Source organism: Schistocerca nitens, chromosome 5 (assembly GCF_023898315.1).
Source record: "Schistocerca nitens isolate TAMUIC-IGC-003100 chromosome 5, iqSchNite1.1, whole genome shotgun sequence".
Taxonomy (NCBI): Eukaryota; Metazoa; Arthropoda; class Insecta; order Orthoptera; family Acrididae; genus Schistocerca; species Schistocerca nitens.
The window spans coordinates 756,651,291-756,676,260 of NC_064618.1; the positions used below are offsets into that span (position 1 = coordinate 756,651,291).

Here is a 24,970-nt window from a genome sequence, read left to right on the forward strand (position 1 = left end):
AATAATTTAATTACAAGTACGCAAATTTCTTTAAGCAGCCAGATAAATAGCACTCCATGTCGTGCATGAAGCAACTTGATTAATTCAGGAATGGAAATCAGAGTAGGGGGGTAAGATCGACACCAAAGAATTTATCTTTCACGTAAATTATTTATTGTAACTAAATATTTGGTTGCACATCCTAACTACACATAACTGGTACTTGACTCGAAATATTTCAGTAAGAATTACGTGAGAATGAAACAGAGCAAAATTTAACCACAGCAAGAAGAAACACAGAAGACGGGGGTGGGAGACAATTATACCAACATCTCCTTTGCATTAATGCCATAAAAATATCTAAGTGAGATTTGCATTACGATTCTACTCATGCTCTATTCTGGACAGAGGTTTAACCAATAACAAGGCTGTGCGATAATTGTTTAACATACTAACTGCGTCTGCTGCTTGCAAACGGCCGAACTAGAGCACGTGGTGCATTCTGACTCAAACGGTTGTGCTGCTTTGTAGAAAGCGCACGAAATAGCAGATATTTTTGCAGAAATTGTAGCTCATTAAACAAGCAAACTGTTAAAATAAAGCCTATTGCGGCGCCGTGGTGAACCAGAAGGGTCATTGATTACCAGACACGTGGCACAAAATCGACACACAAAGACAAAAGCAGTTTCCACAAAATATAAGATTAAAAATCATTACAAAAAATAACTCGCTTCACACGCTTCAGATAAGCTAAATATTTCACCAGTTAAACATAACGAAGTCCTAACTCAACCTGATTCCTACCACCTGAAACCCCCCTTAAAAGCTACGATCCGTACTCACCAAGCGTTCACAGAAGAGTGCCCCTTTCTCTTTCCAGATTACCTAGCTCCTCGTGCAGCGGAAGCTACCAGAGGCGTAGCTCTCCGTCACCAACCTCACTCACAAAAACAGCCTTCGACACAGCCCTCGACTAAGATGGGTAAACCTCTCTGTACAGGTACTGGAAACCTAAGTTGATCATCTTGTGCTCTCCTTTGAACGAGAAGCAACATCGTCTGCTCCCAGCAGACGATGACCAATTCAGCGATTCCCACAAAACAAAACCGAAGCCCACATTAAAACACACATATAATAATCAATAGGCCTTATTTGAGTGCTCAGTCTTTCTGGGAGAGTTCATGAATTGAGCTAAAATCAGGTACTAAAATGAATAGGTTGTACCGAATTCGACAAGCGTCTTATGAAACGACTTTACAGAGACGTTTCAAATTCCTTAACTTTATCTACTTCGTGATCACCAATGCTGATGTAAAGTTTCTCTCTATTTTCACTTCTGCTACTCTCATTATTTTTGTCTCTCTTCGATTTACTCACAGTCCATATTCTGAATTCATTAGACTGTTCATTGCATTCAACAGATCCTGTAATTGTTCTTCACTTTCACTGATGATAGCAGTGTCAACTCGCATAGTGATATTTAATATGGAAGATGTTTTTTAACGGACAGATTGCAAATTCTGTGAGATACAGCGTGGACCACTTCCACAGGAGTACGGGCAGGAGCTGCGAAGCCAGAAGGCGGCCGTGTTCCAGTGGACAGCTCTCAAGAGCCGGATAGTGTCTGTGGCGCGGCTGTCGGTGACCGCCATGGGCTGCGTCTACTGGGCGGTGATGCCCGCCGTACGGGCCGGCGCCTGCGGCCACACCGTGGAATGCCGGGCCAGCGTGGGACTGCCGGCCCACGTCTGGTACCCCTTCTCCTACACCGTGTCGCCGGTCTACGAGGTAAATGAACTAACAACTTATCTGTGGGTCTTGTATCTGCCTCGGATATTTCACTATGCAACCAAAAGCCTCCTCCCAAGTCTGCACTCTGTCAGGCTGTTCCTTTGATGGCATAAACTGAGGTAAATTCAAAGAAATAGTATCGGCAGCAATTGAGAGGTTTATATCAAATAAATTACAAACGACGGAGCTGATCCTCATTGGCACACAAAACGGGTTAGAACACTGTTGCAGAAACAACGAAACAAACATGCCAAATTTAAACAGACGCAAAATCCCAAAGATTGGTGATCTTTTACAGAAGCTCGAAATTTAGCACGGACTTCAATGCGAGATGCCTATAACAGCTCCGACAACGAAACTTTGTCTCGAAACCTGGCAGAAAATCCAAAGAGACTCTGGTGGTACGTGAAGTATGTTAGCGGCAAGAAACAATCAGTGCCTTCTCTTCACGATAGCAATGGGGATACTATCGAAGACAGTGCTGCTAAAGCAGAGTTGCTAAAAACAGCCTTCCGAAATGTCTTCACAAAAGAAGACGAAGTAAATATTTCAGAATTCGAATCGAGAACAGCTGCCAACATGAGTAACGTAGAAGTAAATATCCTCGGATTAGTCAAACAACTTAAATCACTTAAGAAAAGTTAAGACTATAGACTATATACCAGTTAGGTTCCTTTCTGAGTATGCTGATGCATTAGCTCCGTATTTAACAATCATATACAACCGTTCGCTCGACGAAAGATTCGTACCCAAAGACTGGAAAGTTGCACAGGTCACACCAATATCCAAGAAAGGTAGTATGAGTAATCCACTAAATTACAGGCCCATATCGTTAACGTCGATATGCAGCAGGGTTTTAGTACATATATTGTGCTCGAACATTATGAATTACCTAAAAGAAAACGGTCTATTGACACACAGTCAGCATGGGTTCAGAAAACATCGTTCCCGTGAAACACAACTAGCTCTTTATTCACATGAAGTGGTGAGTGCTATTGACAAGGGATTTCAGATCGAATCCGTATTTCTGGATTTCCGGAAGGCTTTTGACACTGTACCACACAAGCGGCTCGTAGTGAAATTGTGTGCTTATGGAATATCGTCTCAGTTATGTGAGTGGGTTTGTGATTTCACAGTTCGTAATAATTGACGGAAAGTCATAGAGTAAAACAGAAGTGATTTCTGGCGTTCCCCAAGGTAGAGTTATAGGCCCCTTGCTGTTCCTTATCTATAGTAACCATTTTGGAGACAATCTGAACAGCCGCCTTCGGTTGTTTGCAGATGACGCTGTCTTTTATCGACTAATAAAGTCATCAGAAGACCAAAACAAAGTGCAGAACGATTTAGAAAAGATATCTGAATGGTGCGAAAAGTGGCACTTCACCCTAAATAACGAAAAGTGTGAGGTCATCCACATGAGTGCTGAAAGGAATTCCTTAAACTTGGGTTACACGATAAATCAGTCTAATCGGAAAGCCGCAAATTCAACTAAATACCTAGGTATTACAATTACGAACAACTTAAATTGGAAGGACCACATAGAAAATGTTGTGGGGAAGGCTGACAAAAGACTGCGGTTTATTGGCAGGACACTTAGAAGATGTAACAGGTCTACTAAGGGGACTGCCTACATTACGCTTGTCTGTCCTCTTTTAGAATACTGTTGCGCGGTGTGGGATCCTTACCAGATAGGACTGACGGAGTACATCGAAAAAATCCAAAGAAAGGCAGCACGTTTTGTATTATCGTGAAATATGGGAGAGAGTTTCACAGAAATGATACAGGGTTTGGAATGGACATCATTAAAAGAAAGGCGTTTTTCGTTGCGACGAAATCTTCTCACCAAATTCCAATCACCAACTTTCTCCTCCGAATGCGAAAATATTTTGTTGACACCGATCTACATAGGGAGGAACGATCACCTAGATAAAATAAGGGAAATCAGAGATTGTACGGAAAGATATAGGTGTTCATTCTTTCCGCGCGCTATTCGAGATTGGAATAATAGTGAATTCTGAAGGTGGTCCGATGAACCCTCTGCCATGCGCTTAAATGTGATTTGCAGAGTACCCATGTAGATGAGGATGAGAACCAAAGTCATCGGATACCTCCTAATATCGGGTCAGACATCCTTTTTCTCGGCGTAGTACAACAACTTGAAGTGGCACTGACTCAACAAATCGTTGGAAGCCCTTGTAGAATTATTGAGCCCTGCTGTCTCTATAACCTTGGAAGTGTTGCCGGTGCACGATTTTGTGCATGAACTGACGTCTCAACCCTCTAGTCGGAGGTTCAAATCCTCCCTCGGACATGGATGTGTGTGTCGTCCTTAGCGTAAGCTAGTTTCAGTTAGATTAAATAGTGCGTAAGCCTAGGGACATATGACCTCAGCAGTTTGGTCCCGTAAGACCTTACCAAAAGTTTCCAAATTTTTTAACGTCTCGATTACGCCCTACAAGTGTTCGATGGGTTTCATGTCGGGCCATCTGGGTGTCCAAATGATTCGTTCGAACTGTTCAGAATGTTCTTCAAACCTATCGCTAAGCCGGCCGCTGTGGCCGAGCGGTTCTAGGCACTTCAGTCCGGAACCGCGCTGCTGCTACGGTCGCAGGTTCGAATCCTGCCTCGGGCATGGATGTGTGTGATGTCCTTAGGTTAGTTAGGTTTAAGTAGTTCTAAGTCGAGAGGACTGATGACCTCAGATGTTTAGTCCCATAGTGCTTAGAGAAATATGAACCATTTGAACCAATCGCGAACTGTTGTGGCCCGCTGGCATCATTGTTTGGGACCATGAAGTCTATGAATGCAGATGGTCTCAGAGTAGCTAAACATAACAATTTCCAGTCAATGATCGGTTCAGTTGGAGCACAGGACTGGAGTCGGAACTCATCTAACCAAGACACGGTTTTCCAGTAGTGTAGGTCCAACCGATACGGTCACGAGCCCAGGAGAGGCGCTGCAGGCGACGACGCGGTGTTAGCAAAGGCACTCGCGTCGGTCGTTTGATGCCATAGTCCATTAAGGCCAAATTTCGCCACACTGTCCCAACTGATACGTTCGTCATACGTCCCACATTGATTTCTGCGGTTATATCAATCAGAGTTGCTTGTCTGTTAGCATTGACAACTCTATGCAAACCTCGCTGCTGTAGGTAGTTAAGTGAAACCGTCGGCCACAACGTCGTCCTTGGTGAAACGTAACGCCTGAAACTTGATATTCTCGGCACACTCTTGACAAGATGGATCTCGGGGTATTGAATTCCCCAACGATTTCATGAATGGAATGTCCTACGCATCTAGCTCCAACTAATAGTCACAAACGTATAAGTACGTGGTATCACGTAACATTCCGCCAGTGCGGACGGTATTTGCTTCGTGATACTTCAACCGCACGCGAGCTATGTGCCGCACATCCATCATATTGGAAGTACATCGCCATTCTGTCATGCACTGAAACATCTTCTAGGAACAGCGGTAGAACATTACGTAGGAAATCAACGTACATTGCACCATTTAGATTGCCATCGATAAAATGGGGGCCAATTATCCTTCCTCCCATAATGCCACACCATACATTAACCCGCCAAGGTCGCTGATGTTCCACTTGTCGCAGCCATCGTGGATGTTCCGTTGCCCAATAGTGCGTATTATGCCGGTTTACGTTACCGCTGTTGGTGAATGACGCTTCGCCGCTAAATATTGAATAGCATATTTCATGACAGGTGGATTGGTCGTCGAAGCACCATACTATGGCCCGCACGTTCACCTGATCTGACGTCCCCGGATTTCTTTCTGTGGGGAAAGTTGAAGGATATTTGCTATCGTGGTCCACCGACAACGCATGGCAACAGGCGTCAGCGCACTGTCAATGCATGTGCGAACATTACGGAAGGCGAACTACTTGCTGTTGAGAGGAATGTCGTCACACGTATTGCCAAATGCATTGAGGTTGACGGATATCATTTTGAGCATTTATTGCATTAATGTGGTATTTACAGGTAATCACGCTGTAACAGCATACGTTCTCAGAAATGAAAATTCACAAAGGTAGATGTATCACATTGGATCAACCGAAATGAAATGTTCAAACGTACCTACGTTCAGTATTTTAATTTAAAGAACCTACCTGTTACCAACTGTTCGTCTAAAATTGTGAGCCATATGTTTGTGACTATTACAGCGCCATCTATTACAAAGCGTAAATAGTGGTTCAACTAAAACATTCATATTTATTTACGTACTACTCGAATATGTAATAAAAATGGGGGTTCCTATTAAAAAAAAAACGCAGTTGATATCCGTTTGACCTATGGCAGCGCCATGTAGCGGGCCAACCATAGCGCCATCTGGTTTCCCCCTTCAAGCTAGACAAGTTTCGTTCATTGTAGTTTTTTCGTTTAACGCTTATTTCGTGAGATATTTGACCCGGTCACTATCAATGGACCACCCTGTATACACTGCTTGCGAGGTCGTGGGCTGAGGTCGCCGTTGCTGGCATGGTAGACTTCGACACAGGCCTCGGTTAAGAGCAGGCGGCCAGCAGCAAGGCAGTGAAGGAGTCTAACGTTGTAGCTGGCAGAGTCCTAGTGGTGTTTGTGACAACTGACACACAGCAGGCGCCGTGCATGGCCCTGACTGCCGATGAACTACTCGGCAGCACTGCAGGTTGGATGCAGCTGTCCAGAACTGACTATGTGGCGGGAGCAGCGTTTCTTTGACACCTGGAAGCGTCTCGAGATACGCCAGTGACCGAAGTGTGGCTGTCGTTATACGGTTGTGGGTCAGAACTTCCCTGATGTTTGATCAGTGTGTCAGCCATTGACTCATGGGTGTTCGGTGTGCAAATGTCTGGCTGATATCCTGCTGATGAGATAGGTCGTTTTCTGGTAACGGTCAGTGCTCAAGATTTGGCACTCTGTCTATGGCATAAAGCGCTTGCATGGTCTCTGGTGTTACACTTCCTCTCTCCCTAGGTAAATGTAGCCCCCCCCACCCCACCCCCCCCCCTCTTGTATTGCTGCTGGTTGAAATAGAGTCACTAACACATTACAACTGTCAATAAGTTTTCCTTCGTGTGGGACCACAGTCATATAGAATTTTTTGAAAGAAATTTCCGGCATTTGACTGTAAACTGGTCATTTATTTCACATAATCAAGAATTTGGCTTAGTAGCCATTCTCAGGTGCATGTTAAATGTTATAATGTAGCTGACCTGTCTGCATGACATGTCATAGTCGGAAAAACGTATTTCTGGTCTTATAATACAACAACTGGTATGTAAAACCAGAAATATGTCCACTCAATCCCTGCCCATAAATCAGTCACACATCACACATATTCAAAAGCTTTTATAAACATTTACAATCATTTACTCTTGAGTTGAGGCTCATCAAGTTGTGAACACTTTAAGCAGTGGCCGGAAAAGTCAGATGGGCAATGAATAACATCAGACACATAATTCAGCGTTTGTGTACAACCATTTCTAGTGGTTAAGTCTCCTTTCTTCTGTAACTTCTGTGGTACTGCAGTAGGCAACTTTGTTCTCATTGCTGCTCTTACTTGCAAAATTTCCTAGTTGCTGCTGGTTTGTTGTTGATACGCTTCTTGTCTCACAGCTTGTGTCAAAAACACCACCCTAAGAGATTTCTATCAGTATAGTACAGGAAATGTGGCCTCCACCCAACACCGTGCATCTGCTGGCCTGACACCAATTCACTAAGAAAAAAACTGTTGTAAGAAAGGAATGCTGCTGACACAGTGAATGAAAGTGTTGAGACTAGGCAGACGGTGAGGGAAGAATGATGATCCTCTTGGCATGTGCCAAAGGCATGGCTGCCTTTCGAAAGAAAGAAGTTTGCGATTGTCCTCTCTCAAACGATGGCAATAAAATAATAAAAATTTATAACTACTTAGATAATTTACGTGAACGACTTGTAGCTAAAAATTAACTCAGAATCTTCAGCAGTTAATGAGAGGAAAGTTGCCCATCAGTCCTATGGGTGCAGATAGGGGGACCGAGAGATGATATATAGATAATGACGTTATATTGTTATAGAGGTATTTTTCTGTGACATATCCAGTCGATACCTAGTTGCTAATTATAAGAAGATGGCGGTTTCTGTTAGAACCAAGTCTTTCCATTAGCTCGGACACCATCACTTGTGTGCAGTTGCAGGTGAAGTTGGAGCCGGCCGCGGTGGTCTCGCGGTTCTAGGCGCTCAGTCCGGAAGCGCGCGACTGCTACGGTCGCAGGTTCGAATCCTGCCTCGGGCATGGATGTGTGTGGTGTCCTTAGGTTAGTTAGGTTTAAGTAGTTCTAGGGGACTGATGACCATAGATGTTAAGTCCCATAGTGCTCAGAGCCATTTGATCCATTTGAAGTTGGCGTTTAGGAGATGCAAGTTCCTGCCAACTTAACGTTCAACAGTCGAGTTTCCAGCACTACTGGAAAAGATAGTTATGTTGACCATAAGAAGCAGTGTCACTTTCGTCTGTCGAATGTTTCATTTTTGATCAGAAGTTTGAAAAAGCATCCGAGATGAGCTGTCGAAAATACATCACGCGCATATGATTCAAGGTTTGCAACCAGGCTACATGGACCTACACCTGAGGTACTTTGTTGTGGCAATGTTCGCAAGTGCTTAAGCCTCAGGAGTTTTTGTTCTGGTGTAACGACAAGCGCCGGCACGAAGATCAAGAACGAAAGAGCAGAGAGGGCTGTGAGACGACGTCAGCCAATAGTACGCTGACTAGGACGCTATCACGAGAGAAGCGGCATTTACACCAAGAGAATAAAAGCGACGCGCCGCCTAGGCGCGGCCGCACTAGAAGAGTCGCACTAGAAGACGAGCCGTGACTTGTGATCCATATGAACTTGTGTGAAATTACTTGCATGGACGTTGTATATAGCGAAGGAGATTGATTATTTGCATGTCGCCAGTTGCTTGCGACCCATCATGTAGAAACGAAAGTTAAGTATTGTCCATTCAATTACTGTAATAAACTCCATTAATATGATTTGCTTGTATGTCGTCTTGTTATCTGAGAAAACAGCTTCCTAGGCACCCTAAAAGTGACGAGCGCGCAGGATCCTACAATTTTGAGAAGCCACCACTTTTCAATGAGCAGACCATTTATCTTGTTGTTCACTAGTCGAGGAGGACAGAGCACAAACTTGGAATAGCGAAAGATGGAGAAGGAAAGTGGTCGTGCCCTTTCGAAGGAACCATCCCGGAATATGTCTTAAGCGACTTAGGGACATCACGGAAAACCTAAATCAGGACGGCCGGACGGGGGATCTTCTGATATTAAATGATCATTTGGCAGTTTGGTGTAGTTGTTGCATGGTACACTGTCTGGACACGGAACTGTAGGGCTGGGTGCCAATTTTAGTGAGAAGCCAATTTTAGTAAGAACAGACAGCAATATCTTATTCTTTCCCAGTAATTCGTTGTTATCTCACTGAGATCGGATATCATGCAGAAGGTTTTTGTCTTCTCAGCACGACATTTCGACGCCGTAAGTCGCTGTCTTCATCTGATGTTCTCTGATACTAGCAGCACAGCTGATCAAGTTCCGTATTTATGCCTGGGCAGTCCCTGGAGTTCCATCTGCCTCTGATCCAGCTCCTCTGCAGTCCACGCCTATGACAGGCACTTCTACACCGCTGCAGGTGTTCCTTATTCCGTCCGAGTCCACGTGGCCGTCTCCCACGATGGAGGCTGCCGCCTGGTGCCCCATATGTGGACTGATCCTGTCATTTACACCTGCAGTTGTCCGAGGTTCATTACTGACCGTAGCAGGTCAAACGCCGGATTCCATCCAGTGCTGTGTTGGTAATGCTTCGCGATTGATTAGGTTTTTTTGCCATTTTGATTTCACTCGATTCGTTGACGACAACACACTGGAATCTGAGGGTTTGGGGCAGGATCCTGCTTTTACCATAATCCATGACGTGTTCCTGGTCCAGGATGTTACTGATTTTGTTGCCTGCTCTAGCCTAGTATATCTTTGGTGTTCCTTACTTCTTAAACTACTTTTCTGGTAGTTCTACCGAAGATATGTGGTGATTATCGGTTTTCTTAACCCCAGACCTTCTTTGACCTTTCCAAGAAGAGCCCTGATTTTGTTGGGTGGGTAGAACACACCTCTGATTTCTTTTTTCCCCAGGATTCTGCTGATTTTGGCAGAGATAGGCCCTACGTGCTGTAGAAAAGCTACACTCCCTCCAGTGGGTCATGTTGCCTCATGGGATGTAGCGCTTCGCGGTTGCCCCTGGTCGGATATCCATTGTCAGTGAATATCCGGTTAATATGTTACAGTTTCGTTGTCAGGCTGCCAGTGTAGGAAAGTGTCTTGACTCAGTGTATAAGTTCCTCAGCACTCCGGTCTTATGCGCTGGGACGAGTTATTGAACCATCTGAACTCACGACATCCCAACATAAAGGTCACCATGGAGCTAGACGATGATGTTCACCTTCTGTTCATGGATGTCCTGTTGAAGAGGAAGGCAGATGGTACCTTCGGCCAAAGTGTGTATCAAAATCCAACACACATCGACTTTGTAAGGATAGAATCCCAATGTGCATGGGTGGTGCTGCGTTCAGAGGGAATACACTAATTTCTAGACATGGCTAAACACATTTATTAAAATGCGTCCATAAGCATATTCCAAGTAAGTCTGAACATTTTACTTGCTCCTCTAAATGCATTTTAATTCAGAAATTACCAAGCTTCTTTAGCACAATTAAAACACTGCAGCAAGCCAAACACAATTGATCAAAACTTCAGTCATGCTTCAGCAACTGGCATATAGCCTGTTTCATTCATACAGACATTGACTCAAATGGAAAATGCATAAAGCTCCCATAACAGGTCTACTATGTTTGTCGCTATCTCTACCAAACATCAATAGTTACACTATCGTCAGAAACTTTACACTGTTCCCCAGGAACTTAAATAATTGAAATTACAGCAGAAAAATTTAGAATAGAGAACATTTCTTTCACATTTAGTTAATTTAGCAACTACCGGACCTTTTCATCCCACAAACACACTTAGTCCTCTCCCTTACTGACAAGAAGTCACAAGAATTCAGCTAACGGGCACGACTAGTGACACCAGACTAATTTAGATCGCAGTTAGCATAGCCAAGGAAGCAACGAACTGTCGCCCATAAACGGAGAAAAAATAACCAGATATATATCGACCGACAGGAGAACTACGAAACGGCCATAAGCCACCCACAATTTCTAAAAGGCGACTTGACGATGAATATTTGTCAAGAATTTGGCATATGGTGTCAAGCCCAACAATTATGAGCACCTCCTTAGTTCCCACTCAGCACTCTGTGGGTTCAAAATTTAACATACATAATACAAATCCTTGTTGTTGTGGTGGTCTTCAGTCCAGAGACTGGTTTGATGCAGCCCTCCATGATACTCTATCCTGCGCAGGCTTAGTCATCTCCAAGTAACTACTGCAACCTACATCCTTCTGAATCTGCGTAGTGTATTCATCTCTTGGGATCCCTCTACGGTTTTTACCCTCCACACTGTCCTCCAATGCTAAATTGGTGGTCCCTTGATGCTCCCTTCTTCTAGTCAACTTGTGCCACAAATTCCTCTTCCCCCCCAATTCTATTCAGAACCCCCTCATTAGTTACGTGATCTACCGATCTAATCATCAGTATTCTTCTGTAGCTCCACGTTTCGAGAGCTTTTACTCTCTTCTTGTCTAAACTAGTTATCGTCCATGTTTCACTTCCACATATGGCTGCACTCCATACAAATACTTTCAGAAATGACTTTCTGATACTTAAATCTATAGTCGATGTTACAAATTTCTCTTCTTCAGAAACGCGTTCCTTGCCATAGCCAGTCTAGATTTTATATCCTCTCTACTTCGACCCTCATCAGTTATTTGGCTCCCCAAATAGCAAAACTCATCTACTACTTTAAGTGTCCCGATTTCTAATCTAATTCCCACAGCATCACCTGATTTAATTCGGCTACATTCCATTATGCTCGTTTTGATTTTGTTGATGTTCATCTCATGTCCTCCTTTAAAGACGCTGTCCATTCCGTTCAATTGCTCTTCCAGGTCCTTTGTCGTCCCTGACAGAATTACAATGTCATTATTAAACGGCAAAGTTTTTATTTCTTCTCCATGGATTTTAATTTCTACTCCAAATTTTTCTTTTGTTTCCTTTACTGCTTGCTCACTACACTGATTGAATAACATCGGGGATAGGCTACAATCCTGTCTCACTCCCTTCCCAACCACTGCTTCCCTTTCATGCCCCTCGACTCTTATAACTGCCATCTGGTTTCTGTACAAATTGTAAATAGCCTTTCGCTCCCTGTATTTTACCCCTGCTATCTTTAGAATTTGAAAGAGAGTATTCCAGTCAACATTGTCAAAAGCTTTCTCTAAGTCTACAAATGCTAGAAACGTAGGTTTGCTGTTCCTTAATCTTCTAAGATAAATCGCAGGGTCAGTATTGTCTCATGTGCTCCAACATTTCTACGGAATCCAAACTGATCTTCCCCGAGGTCGGCTTCTACCAGTTTCTCCATTCGTCTGTGAACAATTCGGGGTTTGTATTTTAAACCATTACTTATTAAACTGATAGTTCGGTAACTTCGACCTGTCAACACCTGCTTTCTTTGGGATTGGAATTATTACATTTTTCTTCAAGTCCGAGGGTATTTCGCCTCTCATACGTCTTGCTCACCATATGGTAGAGTTTTGTCTTGGATGTCTGTCCCAAGGCTATCAGTATTTCTAATGGAATGTTGTCTATTCCCGGGGCCTTGTTTCGGCTTAGGTCTTTCAGTGCTCTGTCAAATTCTTCACGCAGTATCATATCTCCCATATCATCTTCAACTATGTCCTCTCCCATTTGCATAATATCGCCCTCAATTACACCGCCCTTGTATAGACCCTCTTTACACTCCTTCCACCTTTCTGGTTTCCCTTCTTTGCTTAGAACTGGGTTTCCATCTGAGCTCTTGATATTCATACAAGTGGCTCTATTTTCTCCAAAGATCTCTTTAATTTTGCTGTAGGAAGTATCTATGTTATCCCTAGTGATATATGCCTCTACATCCTTACATTTGTCCTCTAGTCATCCCTGCTTAGCCATTTAGCACTTCATGTCGATCTCATTTTTGAGACGTTTGTATCCCTTTTTTTATATTTTCTTCTTTCATCAGTTATGTTCAATATCTCTTCTGTTACCGAAGGGTTTCTACTAGCCCTCGTATTTTTACCTACTTGATCCTCTGCTGCCGTTACTATTTCATCTCTCAAAGCTACCTATTCCTTTTCTACTGTATTTCTTTCCATTGTTCTTGTTAACCGTTCTCTAATGCTCTCTCTGAAACTCACTACATTCTCTGGTTCTTTTAGTTTATCCAGATCCCATGTCTTTATTTTCCACCTTTTCGCGGTTGCTTCAGTTTTAACCCACAGTTCATAACCAATAGTTTCTGGTCAGAGTCCGCATCTGCCCCTGGAAATGTCTTACAATTTAAAACCTGGTTCCTAAATCTCTGTCTTACCGTTATATAATCTATCTGAAACCTTCCAGTGTCTCCAGGCCTCTTTCACGTATACAACCTCCCTTCATGATTTTTAAATCAAGTGTTAACTATGATAAAGTTATGCTCTGTGCGGCTTCCTCTTTCATTCCTTACCCCCATTCCATATTCACCTACATATTTTCCTTCTCTTCCTTTTCCTACTATCGAATTCCAGTCCGCCATGACTATTTAATTTTCGTTTCCCTTCACTATCTGAATAATTTCCTTTATCTCATCAGACATTTTTTCAATCTCTTCGTCATCTGCAGAGCTAGATGGCGTATAAACTTGTACTACTGTGGTATGTGTAGGCTTCGTGTCTATCTTGTCTACAATAATGCGTCCAGTACGCTGTTCGTAGTAGCTTTCCCGCGCTCCTTTTTTTTTATTCATTACTAAACCTACCGATTTGATTTTGTATTTATAACCCTGTATTCACGGGACCAGAAGTCTTCCTGTCGCCGAACTTCACTAATTCCCACTAATTCTAACTTCAACCTATCATCCCTTTTTAAATTTTCTAATCTACCTACCCGATTAAGGGATCTGACATTCCACGGTCCAATCCGTAGAATGCCACTTTTCTTTCTCCTGATAACGACATCCTCCTGAGTAGTCTCCGCCCGGAGATCCGAATGGGGGACTGTTTTACCTCCGGAATATTTTACCCAAGAGGACGCCATCACCATTTAACCATACAGTAAAGCTGCACGATCTCGGGAAAAATTACGGGTGTAGTTCTCCTTTGCTTTAAGCAGTTGACAATACCAGCACAGCAAGGGCGTTTTGATTAGTGTTACAAGGCCAGATCAGTCAATCATCCAGACTGTTTGCTGCCCCTGCAACTACTGAAAAGGCTGCTGCCCCTATACAGGAACCACACGTTTGTCTGGCCTCCCAACAGACACCCCTCCCTATAAGAAAATGACAACAAGTGAACATGAATACATGCGCCCACACTGGCGTCTTGCCTGAAGCTTAATCTCACAAGACAAGCAATCCACCAAATACAGTTAGCCTTTCGTTTATTCAGTTCCCTTGCCGCATGTAACGCAGAAGTCCCACGAACTGCGCAGTTCCTATTCCACACCTCAATAACAATTGCCAGCTAATATTGAGAAAGGGCAAGGTGAAGATTCCTCCACAGCACCATGGCTGTGTACCTAGATGAACACATCCTCTCCATTCGGTAATCAGACCTCAAGACCCAGAGACCCTGTTCCAACCGAGTTCCACCCCTGGCCACAACAACGCCTTCGTCCAGGCGCAGATGGCGCGGACTAGTGCAAAAGAGGCCCGATGCTGAACAGTTGCTCTCAGCGGCGGGAAATTCAAGCGGTGGCGCGGAGGGTGACTTTGATAACGGTACAGACTTATATCAACAAAATGACAGCTGCCATCACACAGAAGACGAGGGTGCTTAGAACCTCTGAGCCAAGTCACTTTCAGACAGCTTCACAACGGAATTAGAACACCTTCAATGAGTGTTCACTGAAAACAGATATCCGACTAGGGACAACCGCAAGGGGTTACATTCACCGACATTCATTGATCTACCGGAAGGACAAGAAGAAGAGATGAGGATGTAGCTTTTCTACTGTAAGCAGGACTTATCCCTCCCAAGATCAGCAGAATCCTGAAGAAACACAAAATATAAAGTTAGTTACACCAACCCAACAAAATCAGGGCTCTTCTTGGAATGGTCAAGCTTGATCTGGACTTGAGAAAACCTGGTATTTACCACATGGCTCGTGAACGCAGTATTTCCTAAATCCTTAAGATATAAGGAGTACCAAAGACATATTGGGTTAGGGCAAGCCACGAAATTAGCAATAGCAGAACACTGACTGGAGCAGAAACACATCATGGATTGTGATAAAAACTGGATCCTGTCCTAAAACCCCAGATTCTTCGATAGTGTCATCAATGAATCAATTGAAATCAAGACTGCAGAAAACCTAATCTATAGGGAAGCATTATACCAATTCAACACTGCCTGGAATCCGGCGTTTGAACTGCTATGGAAACACCGAAAAAATGTTCCCAGCTCCCGTAATGAACCTTGGACAACTGCAGACGCAAATGACAGGATCAGAACACATATGGAAGTGGTTTAACAACTAAAAATGCTATATTCTCTTTTCTCTGTTAGGCACTGGATGGATTAAACAATCCGGCCGATGTGGCCGAGCGGTTCTAGGCGCTTCAGTATGGAACCGCGCTGCTGCTACGGTCGCAGGTTCGACTCCTGCCTCGGGCGAGGATGTGTGTGATGTCATTAGGTTAGTTAGAATTAAGTAGTTCTAAGTCTGGGGGACTGATGACCTCAGATGTTAAGTCCCATAGTGCTCAGAGCCATTTGAACCATTTGAATTAAACAAAAGGTTTCGGACGCTAGGAATTTTTTTTATTTAACTAAGGCGTTTGATTGTGTAGGTCACAAAATACTTCTCCAGAAGTTGGACCATTATGAAATACGGGGAGTAGCTCACAATTGGTTCACCTCTTACTTTAACAAGAGATAACGAAAGGAAATTATTCACATTGTTGAGAAAGGCTGTGGTGTGGGGTCTGAGTGGGGCACAGTCAAATGGGTGGTTCCCCAAAGATCAGTGTTGGGGCCACTCCTGTTCCTTATGTATAAAAATGATATGCGCACTAGTATTATATATAATTCTAAAATATTTACGTTTGCTGATGACATTAGCTTGGTAGTAAAGGAGGTCGTGTGCAACATTGACTCTGTTTCAAATAGTGCAGTTTATGACATACGTTCAAGGCCTGTAGAAAATGAACTCACGCTAAATCACAATAAGACTCAGTTTTTACAGAATTCAACAAAACCACAAAACCAGATGTTTTAATTTCACGGAATTGGCATATGATTAGTGAAATTGAAAAGTTAAAATTTCTAAGTGTTCAAATAAATAGTAAACTGTCGTGGAATATCCATGTTTAGGATCTTACTTAATGACTTAATGCTGCCATTTTTATTATTCGAACGGTGTCTGAAATAAGTGATCTTTCGACACGAAAATTAGTCTACTTTGCTTATTTCCATTCGCTTATGTCATATGGTATTATACTTTGAGGTAACTCTTCCCATTCTCAAAGAATAGTTTTGGCTCAGAAACGGACTCTTCGGGCAATAAGTGGTGTAAGTTCTCGAACCTCTTGTCGATCCCTGTTCACTAATCTGGGTAATCTGACATTGGCCTCTCAATATATATATATATATATATATATATATATATATATATATATATATATTCTTTGAGGTCGTTTCTTGTTAATAATATCAGCTTATTCCGAAGAATTTGCAGCTTGCACTTAATTAATACTAGACAGAAATCCAATCTGCATTAGGATCGCACTTCCTTAACTCTTGTGCAGAAATGTGTACAGTATACTGCTATATACATTTTCATTAAGAATTCAAAAAGTTTTTCAGTAATCCAACCGCTTACAAATCAGAACTAAAGAGTTTCCTCGTGGGTCAATTCTTTTACGCTGTCGAGGAGTTCCTTGAAAAATTAAGTTGATTCCTGTGTTATATTGTTGACTGCGTTTACTTAAACTTATGGTTTCACTTTTTTAGGTTCATAAACAAATGGTTCTGGTGGCTCTGAGCACTATGGGACTTAACTCCTGAGGTCATAAATTCCCTAGAACTTAGAACTACTTAAACCTAACTAACCTAAGGACATCACACACATCCATGCCCGACGCAGGATTCGAACCTGCGACCGTAGCAGTCGCGCGGTTTCAGATTGTAGTGGCTACAACCGCTCGGCCACCCCGGCCGGCGTTCATAAACATTTTAGTTTATTTGTTATAACTTTTATGTTGTAATTACATGTACTGACACGTTCCATGAACTTGGAGATTTGCTCCTCAATTTGGTTCTACAGAACTAGACATGTAAATAAATTAAAAAATGGAGCACCAGGCTGCGGTCACTGCTGCGAGAGGCTGCTACAGTGGGTACGGACGAGATATGGAACAATATTAACAACCTGAGACCTCAAGGCAACTGTAGAAGCAGCATGATATTTCAGGGAGGACGACTGCGGGTTCGCATAGAATACGGAAACACCACGAGACTGACACCGTCGCAAGAGACTGTCATAGTGGGCACAGGCGACATATTGAACTCCTTCAGCGGTGTGAGACTGCAGAGAATGCAGGTGCGGACGGGATATGGGACACCAGGATGCAGCCACACGCGCAGGAGACTGACAGAGGGCACGTGCGGATGTGTGCCTCGAGGGAGCAGACCAGAGAGGGCAAACCCGATCCGTAGCGGACGGCGGACGGATCTCCAGCCCCAGACAGTCATCAATATGGAACCCAATCAGCCATGCAGCCAGTTTCGGGGAGCAATTGATGAAGACGTCGAGTTACAGCGTCGAAATATCGTGCTTTGAAGTCATGGCAGAGCACCCAGTCTCAACCAGGTGACAACAACAAACAGCTTCAGTGGCGTTCTAACTCATCTCAGAGGTGTTCCAATGGGTGTAGGTCGGGACTCTGTTCAGTCCGGTCCACGAATGACGTTGTCCAATATGTTGATCATCCTCTCGAACAGCGTTGACCCTACGCTGCACTTGTCGCGAAGATACTAATAGATCGATATGGCACTGCTCTAGGCCAGTATCAACCTCAAGTTTGCTAATGTACATTTTGTGTGCCAAGAGTGGAAACTTTCTGCTGCAGTCCATTTCAGGAATGTTATTGTCGAGCCGCGCGGAGTGGCCGCGCGGTTTGAGACGCCTTGTCACAGATTGCGCGGCCTCTCCCGCCGGAGGTTCGAGTCCTCTCACGGGCATAGGTGTGTGTGTTGTTCTTAGCATAAGTTAGTTTAAGTAGTGTGTAAGTTTAGTGACCGATGACCTCAACAGTTTTGTCCCTTAGGAACTCACACATATTTGAACATTTGTTTTTGTCAACAAATCGTTGCCTCAAAGATATTGCTTTATGACAGGGTGCATCCCCACGTTTATGCAAACAGTGATCGTCTTTAGCCGCGCGGGTTTAGCCGAGCGGTCAGGGGCGCTGCAGTCATGGACTGTGCGGCTGGTCCCGGCGGAGGTTCGAGTCCTCCCTCGGGCGTGGGTGTGTGTGTCCTAAGGATAATTTAGATTAAGTAGTGTGTAAGCTTAGGGACTGATGACCTTAGCAGTTAAGTCCCATAAGATTTCACACACATTTGAACATTTTTTTGATCGTCTTCGAGGTTTTCCTGTACTGTGTGCAGTATACAATGCTGTAAAATGTGTTAATATATCTCCGTATTTAGCGTTATCTTAAGCGCAATAAAGGGATCACACCTTGAGCATGAATAATATTCCCATACTATGAGGCTATTTCGTCCGTTCTCCACAACTCTTACGACATATGATGACCGGTAATGTTGTCAAAGCATTCGCTCAATTTAGACTCTTGCAACGGATTGCCAAAGTGTATATCGTAGTTCATCACTTTAAATCACTATCATCACTATCACCGGTGATTCACTATCCGGTGGCGTTGCTCTTTACATCTCAAGCGTCATTTAACATTGAGAACGGGAATGTGTGGCTTTGAAACTGTTCGACTATTGTACCTAGTTCCCTAACTCCACATGCACAGTCATTGTGCTAGGTAGACTGCTGGTAATACTTTCCCAAATGGTTCCTTTTTTTACAACCATTCCCCTGCTATACTCGACAACCACTATGCGTCAGTGAATGAGGTCTACCTGGTCCTGGTTTAGATGTGGTTGTTCCTTTGCGTTTCCACTTCGCAATCACATCATCAACAGTCGTGTTGGGCAGCTTTACAAGGGCTAAAATGTCCTCGATGGACCTGCTGCTATGGTGACCAACAATGACTAGTCCACTTTCGAAGTCACTGAGCTCTCGTAACTAACCAGTTTGTCTGTTACTGCTTTCTATAGAGAACACTACACTTCTCGCCTCTATTTATACTATTGGGTCCGCACCTCGTGACGTATAATGGTCGATTCCGTGTTGCACAGCGGTGTCCGGATCCTTTTAGATCATATACTGTACGAACCTTGAAGGATGACATGAAAATACGGAATGGAAATAGGCCATCACGTTTGAAGTTGCTTATAGGAGCAATATTTAGCATATTGCGCCAGATGTAAATGTGTGCTACAAATCTATTATTCGCAAATAGACAATACACTCAAAATTGCTGAAAGGGGATTTAGAAGCTGTGATAACTAGTAAAGCCTTCGTAACTCCTTTCTGACAGTTTCCTTTGGCTATGTCATGAACTCAGAGTGGTTGTCAGGACAGGACATGATGACTGTGGCTGGCTGATGGGAGTTTCTGGCTTGCCCGCAGGTGATTTACGCGGGTGTGGCGGCTGGCTTGATGTACGGCGCTCTGTTGTCGTCCATCATGGACGGCTTCCTGGTGTCGCTCTTCATCTACATGGCAGGCCACCTGCAGCTGCTCAATCTCATGCTGCGCAGCATCAGCGGGGATCACGCGGAGGATGACGAAGACGAGGACCACCACGGCAATAAGCGTCGTGACGTGGCAGCTGGTAGCAGCTTTCATCAGGAGCAGCTCATGAGATGGCGGCTCGCCCAGTGCGTCACCTACCATTGCCGTATCGACATGTAAGCAACATGCATGGCTGCAGTTTTACTTCTTTGCTGATAATTCGTGTCCTGATTTTGAACTACGCCATTAACAGAGGCGTATGATTCAATATTATTTATTTCACAATTTCTCCTACTACGACAACATAGTTGTGGGCATCAGATCCTTCCAAACGAGATCCTCATTGTATCTCTGGACAGCTTTGGAAGCCCCAAACGTACTGATCGAATGCCGTGTCACCCTCAGCCTATAGGCATCACCAGACAGGCATTGAGCGCCAAGTGGTCAGCATACGACTCTTCTGGCAGTTGTCAGTTTACGAGACTGAAGCGGCTACTTCTAAATAAAGTAGCTCCTCAACCTGCCTAACAAGGGCTGAGTGCAACAGCGCTCGGTGGAGTGGACGGTCGCCCACCCAAGTGTTAGCCAAGCCTGACAGTGCTTAGCTTCGGTGATCTGACGGGAACCTGTGTTACCACTGCAGAAAGTCCGATGACTCAAATACTAAACACCTTTTTAAATATCAGTTGTTTACTTGTGCAGATAAGAAGCAATTAGTTGAAAATGTACATGAAGAGTCAGAAGCAAAGGTTCAGACACGAAATATTATTTTGAAAAGGTGATAATACACTACTGGCCATTATAATTGCTACACCACTAAGATGACATGCTACAGATGCGAAATTTAACCGACAGGAAGAAGGTGCTGTGATATGCAAACGTTTAGCTTTTCAGAGCATTCACACAAGGTTGGCGCCGGTGGCGACACCTACAACGTGCTGACATGAGGAACGTCTCCAACCGATTTCTCATACACACACAGCAGTTGACCGACGTTGCCTGATCAAACGTTGTTGTTATGCCTCGTGTAAGGAGGAGAAATGCGTACCATCACGTTCCCGACTTTGACAAAGTTCGGATTGTAGCCTATAGCGATTGCGGTTTATCGTATCGCGACATTGCTGCTCGCGTTGGTCGAGATCCAATGACTGTTAGCAGAATATGGAATCGGTGGGTTCAGGAGGGTAATACGGAACAGTTCGACGACGTTTGCAGCAGCATGGACTATCAGCTCGGATACCATGGCTGCAGTTACCATTGACGCTGCATCACAGACAGGAGCGCCTGCGATGGTGTACTCAACGACGAACCTGGGTGCACGAATGGCAAAACGTCATTTTCGGATGAATCCATGTTCTGTTTACAGCATCATGATGGTCGCATCCCTGTTTGGCGACATCGCAGTGAACGCACATTGGAAGCGTGTATTCGTCATAGCCATACTGGCGTATCACCTGGCGTGATGGTATGGGGTGCCATTGGTTACACGTCTCGGTCACCTCTTGTTCGCATTGACGGCACTTTGAACAGTGGACGTTACATTTCAGATGTGTTACGACCTGTGGCTCTACCCTTCATTCGATCCCTTCGAAACCCTACATTTCAGCAGGATAATGCACGAGCGCATGTTGCAGGTCCTGTACGGGCCTTTCTGGATACAGAAATGTTCGACTGCTGCCTGGTCAGCACATTCTCCAGATCTCTCACCAATTGAAAACGTGTGTGCCGGCCGCGGTGGTCTCGCGGTTCTAGGCGCGCAGTCCGGAACCGTGCGACTGCTACGGTCGCAGGTTCGAATCCTGCCTCGGGCATGGATGTGTGTGATGTCCTTAGGTTAGTTAGGTTTAAGTAGTTCTAAGTTCTAGGGGACTGATGACCACAGCAGTTGAGTCCCATAGTGCTCAGAGCCATTTGAACTATTTTGAAAACGTGTGGTCAATGGTGGCCGAGCAACTGGCTCGTCACAATACGCCAGTCACTACTCTTGATGAACTGTGGTATCATGTTGAAGCTGCATGGGCAGCTATACCTGTACACGCCATCCAAGCTCTGTTTGACTTAATGCCCAGGCGTATCAAGGCCGTTATTACGGCCAGAGGTGGTTGTCTGGGTACTGATTTCTCAGGATCTATGCACCCCAATTGCGTGAAAATGTAATCACATGTCAGTTCTAGTATAATATATTTGTCCATTGAATACCCGTTTATCATCTGCATTTCTTCTTGGTGTAGCAATTTTAATGGCCAGTAGTGTGGAAGCGTTATGGGTAAGGTGTCAGAGAATGATGCTGAAAACCCAGTGGATATGAGATAAAACATAATATTCTCTGCAGTATCGGCGAGGAAAAGAGCATGTGGTAAACAGTGATTAGATGAAGGGCGCACTGAGATAGCTGCGTGCATTATAACGCCACTTCCTTGAAACGGAGTGATGTGCGGATGGTAGGGGGGGGGGGGGGCGGTTAGGGAGGGGGGAAGGAAGGGCATCCGGAAATGCTCCACCACTAACACTGCCAACTCTAGAGTATTACGCTGCCCCCGTGAAGACACGATAGAAGGCCAGGAAAAAGAATAAGCTACAGGATGATTCTTTATATATTACATTAGGGAGTAGCTTGCTTTGTACTCGTACTAGAGAAAGACGTAGACGGCAAAAAGTGTAAAGGAAGGCAGAAATCGGAATATATTCGACAAGTAATGGAGTTAGTCGACGGTAAACGCTAAACTGAGATGAGGAGTTTGGTACAGGGGGAGATGTGTTGATACATATCAAACACTCAGACTGATGAAACACACACACACACACACACACACAAGCACATGAACAGAATGTAACGTGCTGGTACTTATCCTGGTGATCTAGGATGGTGTACCGAACAACATTATATCAGTATTTACGTCATTTGCAGACTAATAGTTATAGTTGTTACAAATTGTATGTTTTTAGATTGCTTAGTACTTCGAAGTACATGTGACAAGAGCAAGCGATCAATGCCTATTTTCCCCAGGAAGCAGGTCAGCTGTTTATGAACTGGTCGTCAGAAGTGGTCCCACACATGTTCCACTGGGGTCAGATCTGGAGATCATGCTGGCCATGGAAAAATGGAAATGAAGTCCCATGCTTCTTGACAGAGCGTAGGGGAAGGATGAGGTAGACCCGCACCGCCGTACTAGGCAAAGTCCTAGTGGAGGTGTTTTGCTGTTGCTTTCCTCCGACCGTAATGGGGATGAATGATGATGAAGACGACACAACAACACCCAGTCATCTCGGGGCAGGGAAAATCCAAGACCCTGGAGTACCTAAACATCGTGGAGATAGTTCATAGACTGCTACTGCTGATTAATTGTTTAAGGAGCCTAAACATCTAATATCATCAGTATCTTATTTACCTCCAGGACAGAATCAATGTACCGCATCTGCCGGCATCAGAATATTTGTGTAGTATGTATCTGAGACGGGACGTAGTAGATGTTGTTAGGATACTGGGAAAATACGAGGCCTGTTCAGAAAGTAAGCTCCGATTGATTGCCAAATTGAAACCACAGTGAACATCAGAAATGTTTTACTTGTAACAATTAGCTACACCTTTCAGCTACTTCTCTACGTAGTCGCCGTTCTGACTTAGACTTTTGTCATAGCGTTGTACCAACTTTTCAATAGCCTCATCATAGAAGGCAGCCGCCAGTGCTTTCCGCCAATTCTCCACGCTGGCCTACACCTCGTTGTCTGTGTCAAAATGTTGTCTTCAAAGACAGCGGTTCATGTGACCAGAGATGAAACTCAGGGGGAGACAATTGCGGACTGTATTGTGGGTAATCTCAAATTTCCATTTGAAAACGATGCAGGAGCATCTTCATTGCCCCTGCAGAATGCGGCTGAGAATTGTCTTGAAGAAGAAACAGCACGACAGTTATGTGATGTTAGCTGCATAGCTTCAGGCGAAATTTCTCACCAGGCCCTCGTACTTGGCGGCAGACACTATTTTCTAGACATCTTTACGCACTCACTGCGAGCTCAGAAATGAGAAGAGCGACGTGATGCTAACTGGGGTTATACTAGAGACACTACCCAACACATCTGTGCAAAGCTTTATCGGATTTTCATAGTCGTTTCCATTTCGCGACCGATCGGAGCTTACTTTCTGAACGCCCCTCGTACAACCTGCTAAGGAAACTGCTTATAAACACTTGTGTGTAATAGCTTAGAATATAGCTGAAGTTTCTGTGATCTTTACCAAATAGGATTGGTAGGCGGTATTAAACGTACGTAAAGAACGACACTAAGAATTGTTACTGGTTTGTTTTAATCATGGGCAAGCGTGCGAAAAGTGAATTGGCAGACGCTTGACGGTAAATATCATCCCAGGGAAACCTACTTTCTACGTTTTCACCAATTGTCTGGCAGGGAATGTAGCGACAATGGGGAAGCATACAGAAGAAGTGGACCTATTTCCTATGTGATAAGACAGAAATCACACTGACGGATGTGTACACTGACGACGTGGTCACAGTCCCGTGATAAGTAGGTACTTTCACCTTTGGAAAAGAATGAGCGCTACAGTTTATAAGCACAGGTTTCGTGCAAAGCTGTCAGTACAAGTTGTACCTAGGAAGGTCAGGGCTATAACAAAACTGAACAAAGTCTTCAAAGTCCTATCAGTTACTTTTAAATATAACTTCCACTCAAACTGCCACGAAGTCACAAACATTGCTTCTCGCTCCAGGTGTTCCTCTTTTATCCTCAAGGGGCCAAGTGCGGCACGTTTCACTGTCCCCACGAGTGTAAATCGCCAGTATCGGATTCAGACATTTTGTTGTGGTTGCTGCTGTTGTTAACAATTAGTGTCTCACTGCTGGGCAAAGACCGCTCCCATCTTCTTCCGCCGGTCTCTGATCCCTGTATCTATGTGATGACGGTTCTCCGTAACATCACAACTTATCGTCTAGCCTCATTTCTCTTTATTATTCAATGAGAAATTTTTGTGATAGTCATTTAGCCCATCTGCCATGTAATCGTATCATGCTGAATGGTGTGCTCCTATTTCGTTCATCCATTAACTTTTAATTTCTGACTCTGTGTCTTCGTGTTAAATTTAACATGCTGCATTCCTATGCCGTCTGCGTCACTCATATTGGCTGGTTAATTTTAATGTTGAATG

At 44.1% G+C, this 24,970-nt stretch overlaps 1 protein-coding gene across 1 annotated transcript in view; it reads left to right on the forward strand.

Annotated features, from left to right (window-relative positions):
• LOC126260701 (uncharacterized) overlaps nucleotides 1-24,970 on the forward strand; it is a 67,866-nt gene that overhangs the window by 28,011 nt on the left and 14,885 nt on the right. The window contains exons 3-4 of the mRNA XM_049958036.1: nucleotides 1,531-1,767; nucleotides 19,708-19,988. Coding sequence (XP_049813993.1) covers nucleotides 1,531-1,767; nucleotides 19,708-19,988 — 518 coding nt within the window. The remainder of the gene's footprint in view (nucleotides 1-1,530; nucleotides 1,768-19,707; nucleotides 19,989-24,970) is intronic.